At 44.5% G+C, this 13,870-nt stretch overlaps 1 protein-coding gene across 4 annotated transcripts in view; it reads left to right on the forward strand.

Moving 5' to 3' along the window:
- The window catches only part of Rab11fip3 (RAB11 family interacting protein 3), an 83,717-nt gene that overhangs the window by 19,144 nt on the left and 50,703 nt on the right, over positions 1-13,870 (forward strand). For all 4 annotated transcript variants that reach the window (XM_087910735.1, XM_087910736.1, XM_087910737.1 and 1 more), the window contains exon 2: positions 12,298-12,391. In XM_087910735.1, coding sequence (XP_087766861.1) covers positions 12,298-12,391 — 94 coding nt within the window. The remainder of the gene's footprint in view (positions 1-12,297; positions 12,392-13,870) is intronic.

Consider the following 13,870-nt stretch of genomic DNA (forward strand, 5'->3'; position numbering starts at 1 on the left):
GCACCTGTTTGTGTAGAAGTCAGAGGATAATTTCCAGGAGTTTCTACCTTGCACTGCATGGGGCTCGGGGACTGAACTATGCTTGTCTTGTTTGGAGTCAAGAACCTTCACCTGCTGAGCCACCAGGCTGTTGACTAGTCAAGATTTTTGTTTGTATGTTTTGGTTTGGTTTTAGTTTTTCTGAGACAAGGTTTCTCTGTATAGTCCTGGCTGTCCTGGAACTTGCTCTGTAGACCAGGCTAGCTTCAAACTCAGAGATCTACCTGCCTCTCCCTCCTGAGTACTGGGATTAAAGGCCTGTGCCACCACCACCCAGCTCCGCTTAGTCAAGTTTTTTAAAAGTGTTTCTAGTTATCTGGAGAAGTCTCTTCAAAAACTCATGGTTTTCTTCGGTCTTGTTTATTCGCTTGAGACTGTCTTTCTCTTTCTTTGTTTTTTGAAAGAGGGTTTCTTTGTGTAGCTTCAGCTGTTCTGGAAATCCCTCTGTAGACCAGGCTGGCCTTGAACTCAGAGATGGTGTGTTACCACTACATATCCCCAGTCTATAGCCTTGGAACTTGAGGGGATCTTTGTGTGCTGGCTGGTTTTGTTTTGTTTTGTTTTAAAAGACTTTATTTATTTATTATAGACACAGTGTTCTGTCTACATGTATGCCTGCAGGCCAGAAGAGGTCACCAGATCTCATTATAAATGGTTGTGAGTCACCATGTGGGTGCTGGGAATTGAACTCAGGTTAAGAGCCAGTGCTCTTAACCATCTTAAGACATCTCTCCAGCCAGTGCACTGACTAATTTTATGTCAGCTTGACACAAGCTGGAGTCGTTTGGGAAGAGTGACTCTCAGCTGAGAAATGCTTCCATAAGATTAGTCTGTAGGCGCGTCTGTAACATATTTTCCTGGGTGCTATAGGAAAGCAGATGAGCAAGCTATAGAGAGCAAGCTATAGAGGCCCTCTTCTTCAGCTCCTGCTCTGACTTCCCTGGGTGATGGACTACAAGCTCTAAGATGAAATCCATCCTTTTAAACCAAGTTGATTTTGGTCATGGTGTTTCATCACAGCAGTAGAAACCTAACTAAAACATTAGCTTTGCCTTCTTAGTACCAGGACAGCAAACACGTCACCCTGCTCAGCCAAAAAACAATTGCTTTTTGAAGAATATTAAGCATACATGTAAACACAGTCTCAGCATGAAGGAAGGTGACAAAGAGGACGATGAGATCCAGGGTGGCTTGGGCTGTGTGCTATGATGGCATCTCATATTAACCAAGTCAGAAAGGCTCCAGCATTCGTGGGAAGTAAGTCTGTCTGTCTTTGCTCCTCCTTTTCCCTCATTTAGTGTTTAAAAGATGTATTAGTTTCCTTTCTTCTGCTGTGATAAACACCGTGACCAGGGCACTTAGAGAAGGAAGTGTTTATCTGGGTGTATGGTTCCAGAGGGTTATGGTGGCAGGAGTGCAGACCTTGAAGTAATCAACAGAGTTGAGATTTGACGTCATCAGGAGAATTTAGATGTGCTAGTCCCTTCCAGGTTGGTGCAGCACAGGGTGTCTGTGATATCATCTGATAAACAGCAGAACAGTCTGCTATGTGCATGCTTAGCTGCTTTGGCAGCTTGTTAGAAGGAAGAATGGGTGCAAAAGATGGGCTGACTGCAGGCTTTGTGGTGTGTGTGTGTGTGTGTGTGTGTGTGTGTGTGTGTGTGTGTTTAGATTCACTTTGTAGTTGAGGATGACCTTGAATTTCCTGATCTGTCTACACACACACACACACACACACACACACACACACACACACACCGTGCTTAGATTACAGGCATATATCATTACACCTAGTTTCATAGAGTCCTGGGGAATCTAACCTAGGACCAGTGCACACTAAGCAGAAACTGCTTTCTCAGCTTTCTGGAGCCCACCCCTTCAGTGGAATCTTTAGAAATTCCCCACAGTTGAGTGTCTCTCCTGCCCATGCTGATAGTGGGGAATTTATAGATAGCAAAGGGGTTCTCTGCTGGGTGGTTGTGGCACACGCCTTTAATACCAGCAATCAGAAACAGAGGCAGGATCTACAGGGCAAGTTCCAGGATAGCCAGGGCTACATACAGAAACTGTCTTGGCGGGGTGGGAGGGGCATCCTCAAGGACTCTTAGTGTCTGATAAAATACATCTTGTTGATTCATGCATGACAACAAAATTCAAACCTGGGACTGTTTTTCCTCGTAGTAATTTTCCATAAAGAACTCTAGCACCCTCAGGACCGTGACTAGTGTATTTGTTCTCTCCCTCCGTTCTCAGATTAGTGCGTTGTGTTTTAGTCTCTGTGATAGAAATGGTGTAAATTCTGTTGTTTCTTGTTTAGGAGGCAGTGGCATTTTGTGTGTCTTAGAGTGGCTTACTCTCCTGAAGAGTCTGTGACTGTCCTTGTGGGGTGCAGGGTTTTATTTTTTTCTTCTTTTTTAATTGATTATTTGGGAATTTCACATGTACCTTAGTTCGTCTCCCTCACCTATGACTTCCCCCTCATCTATGACCTCCCTCTCACCTACGACCTCCTCTCCCTCACCTATGACCTCCTGTCCCCGACCTGTGACTTCCTCCTTCTCACCTATGACCTCCCCCCCCAAAAAAAAATGGAAAAAGAAAAGGGGGGGAAGCCCCTCAAGGAAAGGTGTGACTTTCTACACCTGTACCCCCACCAGAAGCCATCAGCTGTGGAGAGCTGTGTGGCAGCTGCTGAGGAGCTAGCCAGCTCTCCTGCTCCCAGGCCTGTGAGAGGACAACTGTCCCTCAAGCCTACTCCGCCACATCCATGCTGTTGTGGTGTGTGGCCAGCTCTCCTGCACCAAGGCTGGTCCAGGGCCAGCTCTCCTGCACGCAAACCACAGCTGGCAGAGCCAGCTCAGGAACATCAACAGGGCTTTAGTCAGCAGCTCAGATCATGTACATCCGCATGACCTTTGGTGGTATACTGGCCACAGACATCAACACACCCCCTGACTGCTTCATGAACTCTGATCCACTCATGAACTTCAGTGACTGCATGGCCCATGGGCCTCAACATGGCCTCCATTGCCTACACATGCCACTCACATCCAGAAGGTTCCCCGAGGCAGCAAAGCCTGAGGACATCACTGAGGCATCAGGCAGCGACACAGACCGCCTACTTCACAAGGAACTCAGGCTTCCTTGTGGCCTGGGGCAACAGCATGGACCACGGACGCCATCATGATCTCCAGTGACATCATGTACCATGGTGGACCTTTGAGGAGGTCCAGTGCAGAAAATAAGCCTTTCCTCATTTTGGACCTTTGTAGTTGCTCAAAGCCAGGGCGATCCCGTGACTGAGTCTATGTCTACGTAGGCTCCAGGCTGCTACACACCGCTCTGCTGACACAACACTCTGTTTTTCTATTTTTCCATCTCTCCATCGTGTATTTGCTCATCGTAGTGGTACCTGCTGGACTCGATTGGCCTGGGTTCCGCCACCCATGCCCCGAAGCTGGTGTGGCCTGGAGTTTTATTTTGTTTATTTATTTTTAAACTTTATTTTATGTGCATTGGTGTGAGGGTGTCAGATCTCCTGGAATTGGAGTTTCAGATTTTTTTGAGCTGTCATGTGTGTGCTGGGAATTGAACTCGTGTCCCCTGGAAGAGCAGCCAGTGCTCTTAATTGCTGAGCCATTTCCCTAGTCCTTGAGTTTTATTTTTAATACTTTACTTTTTCCCTCTGCTTTATGTTTCTTGGCTGATTTTTCAGCTGTGCTGGGTTTTGCAGGCCGGAGTAGTATGTGTGTATTTCTTAGTCTCAGACTTTTCTAAGATGCCCACCAGCTGCGTCGCTCTGGATGAATAAAGCAGGACTCTTCGTAACATCCTCAGGTCCATGGAAGTTGGTCTGCTCTCCAGATTATGAAGAAAATAAAGTTTAAAAAAAGTTTCATAGGGACTGGAGAGATGGCTCAGAGGTTAAGAGCATTGCCTGCTCTTCCAAAGGTCCTGAGTTCAATTCTCAGAAACCACATGGTGGCTCACAACCATCTGTAATGAGGTCTGGCGCCCTCTTCTGGCTTTCAGGCATATACACAGACAGAATATTGTATACATAATAAATAAATATTAAAAAAATAGAAAAAAACATGGACCTCAAGGTCCTCTATTAAAAAAAAAAGTTTCTGGCACAGTTGTGGAGTTTAGAGGACACTTGTAGAAGCTGATTTTCCTTCCATCATGGGCATTCAAGCAACAAGTGCCTTTACCCAGTGAACTATCTGAGTGGCTGAATACGATGTTTTTGTTGTTGTTGTTGGTGGTGGTGGTGATGGTGGTGGTGGTGGTGATGGTTTGGTTTTGTTTTTGAGACAGGATTTCTTTGTGTAGTAGCCCTGGCTGTCCTAGAGCTCACTTTGTCGACCAGACTGGTCTTGAACTCATAGATTTGCCTACCTCTGCCTCCAGAGTGCTGGGATTAAAGGTGTGCGCCACCATTGCCTGCCTGAATATGATGTTTTTAAAGTTTTGGTTTTTTCAAGATGAGGTTTCTCTGTGTTTCTTTGGCTGTCCTGGAATGCTCTGTAGACCATGTTGATCTCAAACTCAAAGAGATCCTCCTGCCTCTACCTCTCTGGTGCTGGGATTAAAGGTGTGCGCCACCACTACCTGGTGACACTTTTGAAGTTAAAATGGAGTTTTGATTCTGGAGTTTAGGTCTCTCCATGTAGCCCAGGCTAGCTAGACTCATAGTGGCTTTGGTGGCACATTCCTTTACTCTCAGTACTCAGATAGCAGAGGCAGGAGGATTTCCAAGTTGAGACCAGACTGGTCGACAATGAGTTACAGGCTCCTATAATCTTCCCCCCGCCCCTTTTCTGGGACAGGGTTTCTGTAGACCAGGCTATAGATGGATAGAGATTCACTGCCTCTGCCTCCAAAGTGCTGGGATTAAGGGCATGCACCACCACCACCCAGATTATTTTTTTTAAGAGGCCGCTGAGAACTGAACCTGGGTCCTCTGCATGACCAGTCTGTTTTTAACCACTGAGCAATCTCTCCAGCCCTCAATTTATAAAACTTTTTAAATGTGTACTTTTTAGGGCTAAGTATAGCAGTGTACTTTTTAATTTTCCCCCTGAGACACAGTGTCTCTATGTAGTTCTGGCTGTCCTGAACCTATAGTGATCCTCCTGCCTCTGCATTTCCTTCATTCCAGTAATGAGCATGCAGAGGTAGGGTCTCTGCAGATTTGAGGCCAGCCTGGTCTACACAGTAGAGTGACTCTGTTGTAAGTAAATAAATTTTTAAAAAAGTAGTAAATGACCGGGTGATGGTGGCGCATGCCTTTAATCCCTACCCTTGGGAGGTAGAGGCAGGCAGATCTCTGTGAGTTTGAGGCCAGCCTGGTCTATGGAGTTAGTTCGAGGACAGCTAGGGCTGTTACACAGAGAAACCTTGCCTCAAACAAAAGAAACAAAAAACCCCAAAAGTAGTAGATAAGTAAAGTAAAACATCCAAAAGTCATAAAAAAGAGTATGCTCCCCATTCCTTCTTGGGCATTCTAACATAGTAATATATAAGAGGGCCTGTTCTTCGTTAATGATTTGCTTAATAGTGTTTGGCTAGGGTTTCAGAATGAACACCAGAGTACTTGATGTTCTGTTAGTTTTGCTGTTGCTAATCCTAGATTTCTCAAGGACCGTGCAGCCAGTGTGGTTCTGGATTGAATAGCCTTTCAGGAAACAGCAGGGTTCTGCAGGTTTCTCTGCTTAGCAATCAAGACTTCTGTGAAGTAAGGAGGGAGGCATTTGATACCTCTGTCCATTTGTACACAAGAAATCAGCTTTTGGGACTAAAGAGATGCCTCAGCAGTTAAGAGCACTGCCTGTTCTTCCAGAGGACCCAGGTTTAATTCCCAGCACTCACATCATGGTTTATGACAGTCTGTAACTCCAGTCCCAATGCTCATCCATATAAGCAGGCAAAACACCCATATATATCAATTTAAAGGTTATTTTTTTTTTAACTCAGTAGGCTCAGAGTCCCATGGGTACCATTGTGGAGGAGACTTGGTTCTGGCTTAAGAGCCTTGTTCTGTTGGGGCCAGTCATTCTGAGTCTGATTTGAAATTGCTTGTGACATGATGGCTTGATTTCTTTGGGTCTCTTCTCTGGTGCCTGTAAGGCTAGATTCTTTTTTTGTTTGTTTGTTTTTTGTTTTGTTTTGTTTTTTCGAGAGAGGGTTTCTCTGTAGCTTTGGAGCTTGTCCTGGAACTTACTTGGTAGACCAGAATGGCCTTGAACTCACAGAGATCCACCTGTCTCTGCCTCCCGAGTGCTGGTATTAAAGGTGTGCTACACCACCACCCGGCCAAGTCTGGATTCTTGAGGTAGTGTCCTGCCTTTTGGGTCCGGGGCCTATGATGGACCCTTGAACTCTGACGTCGTGCTGGAGTCCCCAGAGGCTCTGGTTGTGAGCTCTCACCATCCTGCGCTGGCTTTGTTGTCCAGTTCCTTCATCTTGTGTTCCTATGGGGCAGGCGAGGTCTTCTTTCCCTTCTCTTTTCAGTGACTATTTTATGTTCAATGCCTACATTTATTTAAAACATTAGAAATTATTTGTCTAACGGAATATTAACTTAATATTTAGAATAGATTAGATATGTATATTGAACAAGTTTCAAAAGTGGGGCACTACTCTCAGTGACTTGACACTCCTGTTTTTTTGTTTGTTTTTTGAGACAAACCAGTCTGGCCACGAACGAACTCACAGAGATTCATTTGCCTCTGCTAGCCAAGTGCTGGGATTATAGGTATGTGCCACCTCTATAGAGGTAGCCTGACCTCTATGGCTAACTAATGGCTTAACTCTGCACTCTGATCTTCAGGCAAACTTTATTTGTTAGATCACAAACAAAATACCAAAATACCACCACACGTCTCCTCAAACAAGGCCACACCTATAAGAGAAGACGGGAGGGCATTCTTTTTTTTTTTTTTCTTTTTTTTTTCTTTTGAGCCTGACTTAGAACCTGCTCTGTAGACCAGGCTGGCCTCACAGAGATCTTCCTGTCTCTGAGAAGAGGTGCATTCTTATTTCTTTTTTTTAAAGATTTATTTATTGTGTATACAGTGTTTCTTCTGCATGTTTGCCTGAAGGCCAGAAGAGGGCACTAGATCTCATTATAGATGGTTGTCACCCACCACATGGTTGCTGAGAATTGAACTCAGGACCTCTGGAAGAGCAGCCAGTGCTCTTAACTGCTGAGCCATCTCTCCAGCCCAGGCATTCTTATTCAAGCCACCACAGCTATCCCCCATCTTTTAGGTTTCCTTTGTTGTTCTTCTTACACTCTGAGCATAAGTCTCTTCTTAGTCAATGTTTGACTCTCCACCTTGTCCCCCTCCCTCATTCTGAGACTTTCATTTGTGGAAGAGTACATACCCATATAAAGTGGGGGAGAGTAGTGCCCCCACCTTTGAAACTTGGTCAATATATATATCTAATGTATTCTAAATATTAAGTTAATATTCCGTTAGACAAATAATTTCTAATGTTTTAAATAAATGTAGGCATTAATATAAAATATTCAATATTTATATAAAATATAAAATACTTATTTAATTTTGAGATACAAGGCCTCATATATCCCAGACTGGTCTCAACTCTCCATGTAGCCCTGGATGACCTTGTATTCCTCCTGATTCTTCTGCCTCCACCTCACAGGTGCTGCCATTAAAGGTATGCACCACCGCTCCTAGCTGGGTGTGAAACCCAGGACTTCCACAATGCTACGCAAACATTCTACCAGCTAAGGTACAAGCTCAGCTCCTGAATTTTGAAGCTCCAGATATATCAGTAAGTGCGTGTAGAAACCTGTGCTCTAAAATACTGTCAGTTCTATAGCAGTTAACAGCAGCTCCACATTATCCATATTCAGTGAGTACTCAAACTTCCAGCTACCTTTCGGTGTGTGTGTGAGTGGAGGCCCCAGGTTAACACTGGGTGTTTTTCTCAGTCACATTCCACATTTTTTTCCAGACAGTCTCTGAACCTAGAGCTTACTGATTCAGCTATACTGTCTGGCCAATAATCTCCAGGGTTCCTCTTTTCTGATTCTCACACTGGAATTATAGGTGCCTGCTGTTGTACGCTGCATTATTTAAAATCTGGGTGTGGGAGTTCAAACTCAGGTTCTCATGTTTACGTGGCCAGCCTGCTATCCTCTCCCAACTGAGCCAGCTCCCCAGGTCTTCCCTTTGGTTATGAACTGTGCTTGCTTGGGTCCATATCCATCAAAATACCATGTGTCTCTAAGTCTTCTTGAAATTGGTTGATTTTTGTCTCTGTCAAACTTCTCATGGACTGTATTTGTATCCCTAGGTTGTATCCTTTGGTATGTGTTTCATGTTGCTTGACTATAATGTCTGGTTCTTTTTTTTTTTTTTTTGGTGGGGGTGGGGTTCAAGACAGGGTTTCTCAGTAGCTATGGAACCTGTCCTGGAACTCGCTCTGTAGACCAGGCTGGCCTTGAACTTACAGAGATCCGCCTGCCTCTGCCTCCTGAATGCTGGAGCCACCACCACCCGGCATATGGTTTTATTTTTAAGATTATGTGATGTGGGATTCCCCTCTGTATGCTGTGAATATCATTGGTTAATAAAGAATCTGTCTTGAGCCTATAGCAGAGAGCATGGCAGAACAGAGCTAGGCAGGAGGTTGGGAGTTCTGAACTGAAAGCTGGGAGAAGGAAAGAGGGAGGAATCAAGCAGAAGCCATGTAGCCCCACCGGAGACAGTCTCTGGAACTTTGCCAGTCAGCCACAGCCACGTGGCGATACATAGATTAATGGAGATGGGTTAGTTTAAGATATAAGAGTTAGCCAGAAATACGCTTAAGCTATTGACCAAACAGTATTGCAGATAATATAGTTTCTATGTGGTTATTTAAGGGCTGAGCAGCCGGGAACTAACAAGCAGCCTCCCTACAACAATTTTGTATTTGGCTGGACTTTGGTGGTGCACATCATTAATCCCAGCATTGGGGAGGCACAGTCAGGTGAATCTCTGAGAGTTCAAGGCCAGCCTGGTCTACAGAGAAAGTTCCAGGACAGCCAGGGATACTCAGAGAAACCCTGTCTCAAAGAATAAAAAATAAAATAAAGATTATGTATTTGTATTCGTGTGTATGTGCCACATATATGTGTGTGGGTGCCTCTCAGAGGACAGAAGAAGACATCAGATCTTGGAGCTGGAGTTACAGGTGACTGTGATCCACCTGATGTGAGTGGGTGCTGGGAGCTGAACTCAGCTCCTTAACTATTGTGCCATTTCTCCAGCCCCTTTAGTTTTCATTTTTAATTACACATATTTGCGTGTGTCTTAGTGTGGTTAAGTGCATATGAGTATAAGTGCTGACAGAGGCCAGAAAGCAACAGATCCCCTGGAACTAGTGTTATACGGGTGGTTTTGAGCCATGGAACATGGCTGAATTTGGATCTCCTAAAAGATCAGTGTACTCTTATAACCACTGATCCATCTCTCCAGTCCTAAATGTCTTTTGTTTTTTGAGACAGGGACTCTCTGTGTGTCTGTCTTGGAACTTGGCCTCGAACTCATAGGGATCTGTCTGCCTCTGCCTCTCAAGTGAAATATATATAATTTTTTTAATTATAGGGAGTTTTCCTTGAGCATTTTTAGTATTTGTTCTGTTTCTTTGCTTTAATTTCCTTCTCTGGGGCTCCTGTTGGATCTTGTTTGCTCACTCCAAGATTTATCTTAAAATTAAAAAAAAATGTTGTATATTGTGTCTGTACTTATTTCCATGTATGTATTCCATGTGTGTATGTGTGTGTGTGTGTGTGCAGGCTTGTGTGTGCAGGCACGTATGTGCCATGGCATATGTGTGGAATTTAGAACAACTTGGGGGAGTGGGTTCTATCTTTGTACTGTAGAGATCAAACTCAGGCCAGCAGGCTTGGTGACAAGCGTTTTTACCTACTGAGTCATCTTGCTGGCATATTTGTCTTTTCTCTTGATCCCTTTTTAGTTCCTTATTATTTTTAAGAGCTTTGGGATACGATTTGTATTCATGAAATTGCCGCCGTTCTGTGTGCAGTTCAGGGTTTTCTGGGACGTCAATAAGATCAGGGCAGCTGTTGGCACCGTGTAGTTTCACTCTTCCACATCCCAGGAAATGCCTCCCTGGCGTCAGACTCTTCACCACCCTGCAGCTCTTCCAGTTGCACTCATTTAGAGGGCACCGTCTCCTTACATTTGTAATGCTCGTCTTTCATGACTAAGAGTATTGATTATCTTCTCATGTGCTCATCAGTCCTTTATGTGTGTGTGCACAGTTGTGTAAGTGTTTTCAAGACAGGGATTCACTGTGTTGTTCAGCCTAACTTAGAAGTCCTGGGCTCGAGTAGTTATCCTACTTCAACTTCCCAAGAGCTGGGACTCTAGGTGTGGATTAGTAGTACACCTAAATATTTGTGTTTGCTTATTTAGTTTTGTGCATGCATGTTTGTCTGTGCATGTGTCTATGTGGTTGCATGTGCACACCTGTATGGAGACTCAGAGGTCCTCGCTGGTTCTCTCTTTCTCACTCCCTCCCCAACTCACTCACTCTTGATCGTTCTTTATCTATCTTTATTTTTTTTTCTTTTTCTGATACATATGTGATGCCTGTGTGTGTGTGTTGTATGCACATACATGCACGTGGAGGCCAGAGGAAGACTTCAGGCGTCAAATATCCTGCTCTATTACCCTTCACCTATTCCCTTGAGACAGAGTCTGTACCTGAATCTGGAGTTAGACTGGCAGCCAACAGGCCCACAGCACTGGGGTTACAGGTGTGTGCAGCCATGTCCAGCTTTTCACGTGGAGTCTAGGGATTTAAATCTAGGTCCTCATGCCTGCTTAGCAAACATTTGTGCCTGCAGAGCTATCCTCCCGCCTCCACCACCTTAAGCTTCTGAGACAAGGTTTCTTACTGAACCTGGTGCTCACCAGTTTGGCTAGACTGGCCAGCGAGCCTCAGGGGTCCCCGTTCCTGCTTCCCTAGTCCTGGGACCACAGGTGTGTACTGCTGTACCTTGCTGTGTATGCAGGTGCTGGTCTAGCGACGGAACTCGTGCCCTCATGCTTGTGTGAGGAGAGCCTTTCTCGTTTGCAGAGGTCTCGCTATGATTTCTTTTTCCTTTTCAAGTAGGATCTATGCATATTTTCTAGATTCAAGTCCTTTACACATGATTTGCAAATACTTTCACCTAGTCTTTGTCATGTCCTTTGATCTGATTAATACATATTTGAAGCAAGCAAGCAGTTTCCCCCCCTCACTTTAAGTTGGATCTTCTCTGTAGCCTAACTCATTGTGTTGCCCAGACTGGCGTTGATTTTTAGGTAGTCCTCTACTATTGCCTCTGGAGTGCTCTCAGCCAGCCCATCCTGCTTGCTAAAGTTTCACATTTTGATGAGATTCCTCTGATCCTTAACATCAATATAATTATGTCTTCTTTCGAAAAAACTGTGTCTGTTATTGGAGGCCACTTATTCGTTCCTGGTTGCCAGAACTAAAACAATCACTCAGAAACTGTATTAATTAAATCACTGCTTGGCCAATCACTTAAGCATATTGCTAGCTAGCTCTTATATCTAGAATTCACCCATTTTCATTATTTTATATTTTACCATGAGGCTTGTGGCCTACAGGCAAGGTTCCACCTGGCAACTTCATGGTGTCTTGCTGACTCTACCTACTCTCTGAATATATCTTTTCCAGCCCGGCTATATTCTGTTAAGCCATTGGCCAAAAGCAGCTTCTTTATTTATTAACCAATAAAAGCAACACAGATACAGAAGGACTTCCCACACCATGTGTCCATTAGCTTGCATGTGTGGGTTATCTTTCTGCCTTTGGAGAGAGTGATGTCAAGGGTGTGACTGCCTCCAAAGCACAGGCACTATTGAGAAAGCTCATCTTAGTAAAAATGTGCTGGAACAGACCCTAAAACTTCAGACTCCTGATTTTCCCACTGGGGAGCTCAGTGGTCATCTTTCTGAGAACCGGAATGTTATTCCCAAGGTTAAGAACACTTGCGGCTACCGGCAGATTCCTCCAGGATGGTTCTCCCCTGTGGCTAGCACTTGCAGTGGCTGCCCCTGCTTCTGTGCGTGGACCTGCCAGTGCTCTTGAGCTCCGAACTGTGTGAGCACATTGCTGCTTTGTAGATGGTTAAAGGGGTCAGTACCTGGTGTCCCCTGCCAACTGTGGATGTGTGAGTAACATATTCTTGTCTGGCAATTGCAGGTGACAGACTTGACTCAATACCTGGACCCCAGTGGGCTTGGTGTCATCAGTTTTGAAGACTTCTACCAAGGGATTGTGGCTATCAGAAATGGAGGTAGGTCAGTTACCCCTCACTGTACTCCACCACCTTTCTCCTCAGTGTTCTGTAACTATCCATTCTTTCCCAGCCACTGTGTAGGCTAGTCTGAACTCACAGAGATCCTCCTGCCTCTGCTTCTCAGTGCACCATAATACCTGGCTTAGGCCATATCTTCTCGGACTCTCAAAACATTTGGTGTTCAAGATGTTCTCTTCCCTGTTGTTCTTGAAGCCCTGCCCTCCATGATCAACAGGCTCTCAACTGCTTATTTACAGTGCGGAGGGCTACTTTCCTTCCCCAACGTTTCATGAGGAAAAATTACAAAACAAAACTGAAAAAGCGTATAGTTATTATATATTTCCTACCCATTCTGTACGGAGAGCAGCTTGCTGTGTGCGCTGTGTGTGCCCCATTCATCCCTCCATCCATTGTCTACAGTCTATCTTTTCAGTGGGATACATTCAACTCATTATATTGTGCACTTCCCTCTAATGCTCTGGTGTGCATCCTGCTCATCATTTAGAGTTCAGCATTTGTTCAGAGGCTTTAGTTTTAAAGCAAAAAGGTGCCTACTGTGAAATGTGCAAATCTTAAGTGTAGCAGTTTGAGCTGTGACAGATTGCTGAGCTTGGTTATCTCTGACAAGGCTGTCATGGCAAGTTCCTCCTACCTTCTTTTTTCTTAAGATTTATTTTATTTTTATGTGTTTTGCCTGCATGAATATGTGTTTGAGGATGCCAATCCCCTTGAACCGGAGTTACAGACAGTTGTGAGCTGCTATGTGGTTACTGGGAATTGAACCCGGGTCCTCTGAAACAGCAGTCAGTGCTCTTAACCACTGAGCCATCTCTCTGGCTCTCCCACCTTTTTGTCAACCCTATTCTGTTTTCTGTTCTTGTACATTAATTCTTCAGTTGTCACATAAATGTGTCCTGTATATATCTGACTTCTTTCCCTCAGTATGCCTCTCATATCCACCTATGGTTTGCTTGTAGTCATGGCTGTTTTCTGATGTGTGATGGTGGCCTATTGTGATGAGGCATCTAGCTTATCTATTGGGATAAAGTTTGAGTAAAGTTTAGAAGACTGTGTGCAAGTTTTTGTGTAGATACATGTTTTCCTATCTCCGTGTCCTGTGCCTGGGCTCTGGGTGACTGGCCGTGTGCTGGGTGTGTATTCATGTCTTCACAGTGTACATGCCACTTCACACTCCCAGTTAGCCCATCTAGTTTCTGTTTTTGTTCTGTTTAAATATCTATTTATTTATTTATTATGTATACAATATTCTGTCTGTGTGTGTGTCTGCAGGCCAGAAGAGGGCACCAGACCTCATTACAGATGGTTGTGAGCCACCATGTGGTTGCCAGGAATTGAACTCAGGACCTTTGGAAGAGCAGGTGATGCTCTTAACCACTGAGCCATCTCTTCAGCCCCCGCTTCTAGTTTCTGTTCTGCAGCTATGAAAATAGCTTTTCAGCCAGGCAGTGGTAGTGC

This window comes from Myodes glareolus, chromosome 9 (genome assembly GCF_982192425.1).
Source record: "Myodes glareolus chromosome 9, mMyoGla1.1, whole genome shotgun sequence".
In the NCBI taxonomy this organism is placed as follows: domain Eukaryota; kingdom Metazoa; phylum Chordata; class Mammalia; order Rodentia; family Cricetidae; genus Myodes; species Myodes glareolus.